General features: G+C 42.8%; 1 protein-coding gene across 1 annotated transcript; it reads left to right on the plus strand.

Moving 5' to 3' along the window:
• The first annotated feature begins 681 nt into the window (after positions 1-681).
• LOC134497074 (olfactory receptor 10S1-like) lies at positions 682-1,623 on the plus strand. Its single transcript, XM_063302790.1, has one exon. It carries the CDS (start codon positions 682-684, stop codon positions 1,621-1,623), a length of 942 nt encoding a protein of 313 aa, XP_063158860.1.
• The last annotated feature ends 201 nt before the right edge of the window (positions 1,624-1,824 follow it).

Here is a 1,824-nt window from a genome sequence, read left to right on the forward strand (position 1 = left end):
ATACAGGCCCAGCCATGAAAAAAATGTAATTATTTTGCAACTTCTGGCCTATATTTGAGGCTGAATGTGCAGGGGTTCCCCGAGGCCTGAAAAATATTTCAGGGGTTTCTCCAGAGTCAGAAGGTTGAGGAAGGCTGCTGTAGACAAACTAGTGGTTAAATTTACAACCCCTCAAATGACACTCAGTGCTGATTTACTTAATCCTGGGTGTTCAACAAGCCACAGCTGGGGTGGCAATCATCCTCAGCTGTAAAGTATGGTTAAGAAACCACCAGTGATGGGGTTCACACAGTGAATACATTGTATTATGGCTTAAAATGATGTTTGAACTTGTGTTTGAATTTTTGAATCTGGGTTTTGACTTTTCTTCAGGCCTATTAGAAAAAGCCTGAAGAAGAGAAACTGGCCATATCAGAGATTAAGGAAAAAAGGAGAGGAGAGGAGAAAAAATGGAGGTTTGTTATGCTTTTTCATTTATTGCAGTTTTATTGTTACATTTTAATCAGGTTTAATTTTGGTTTTGCTATGCATGTGCACTTCAGGGTGAATATATGAGAAGTGGCATTAAAATATGTATCAAATAAATTCATAGCCTGCTCATCCCTTCCAGCGATTTGCCTGATTTTTCAGTTCCTGTTTCCCAGCTTTTGATGCCGTTCTGACTGCTACTGTTTCTAGCAGATGGACCCAGACAATCAAACCAAAGTGAGCATCTTCATCCTTGGGGGCGTCCCAAACACTGCCCGACTTCCCTTCCTCTTCTTCCTCATCTTCACAGTCATCTACTTACTGACAGTGCTAGGGAACCTCCTCATCCTATTCACCATTGTGGCTGAACCTCAACTTCATGGCCTCCCCATGTACTACTTTCTCTGCAATCTCTCTCTTCTGGACACCTGCCTCTCCTCCGTCACTGTGCCCAAAATCCTGGCCAGTTTCATAGCATCTAGCTACAGAACCATCTCCTTTGGAGGCTGCGTCCTTCAACTCTACGCCTTCCACTTTCTGGCCAGCACTGAGTGTTTCCTCTATACTGTCATGGCTTATGACCGCTACCTTGCCATCTGCCGTCCACTGAACTATACCACATTAATGAGCAGAAGAATCTCCCTGGGACTCGTAGCTGGCACGTGGCTTACGGGTTCCGTTCACGCGGCAATACATGCCAGTCTAACTTTCCGTCTGCCTTACTGTGGCCCTAACCAGGTTAACTATTTCTTTTGTGACATACCCCCTGTGCTAAAGCTGGCCTGTGCTGACACAACTGTGAATCATGCCATGATAAGGATAAACATTGCTCTGGTGGGCACTGGTTGCTTTCTACTGATATGTATTTCCTACAGCTACATAGCTTCTGCTGTTTTGAAAATCCAAACAATGGAGGGAAGACATCGGGCCTTCTCAACCTGTAGTGCACATCTCACAGTGGTGTTACTATACTATAGCCCCTCCATTTTTATCTACATGCACCCAGCTTCAAGCCATACCACGTATGGGATGTTGGCTGTGTTTTACGCCATCATCACCCCTATGTTGAACCCATTCATATATACGCTGAGGAATAAGGAAGTAAAAAGGGCTTTGAGGAAATTGTTCGTTGGACACCTGATTTCTCAGAAATGATAGGATGGGTTTTGGTACTCAACTCAGAGATCCAAATCCTTTCTCACATTGTTAAAACAATTTAATGTACTTTGTTTTTTATGGTTAATTTCTCATCAATGATATACTGAGCACTGACTGTACAGTCTCAATAATTGCTTTGACAATGTACTGATCTTCTATCTCTATCAATTCTTTTTTTCCCTTTTCTCCTTTTGTTTG

The sequence above is a fragment of the Candoia aspera genome, chromosome 4 (assembly GCF_035149785.1).
Source record: "Candoia aspera isolate rCanAsp1 chromosome 4, rCanAsp1.hap2, whole genome shotgun sequence".
Taxonomy (NCBI): domain Eukaryota; kingdom Metazoa; phylum Chordata; class Lepidosauria; order Squamata; family Boidae; genus Candoia; species Candoia aspera.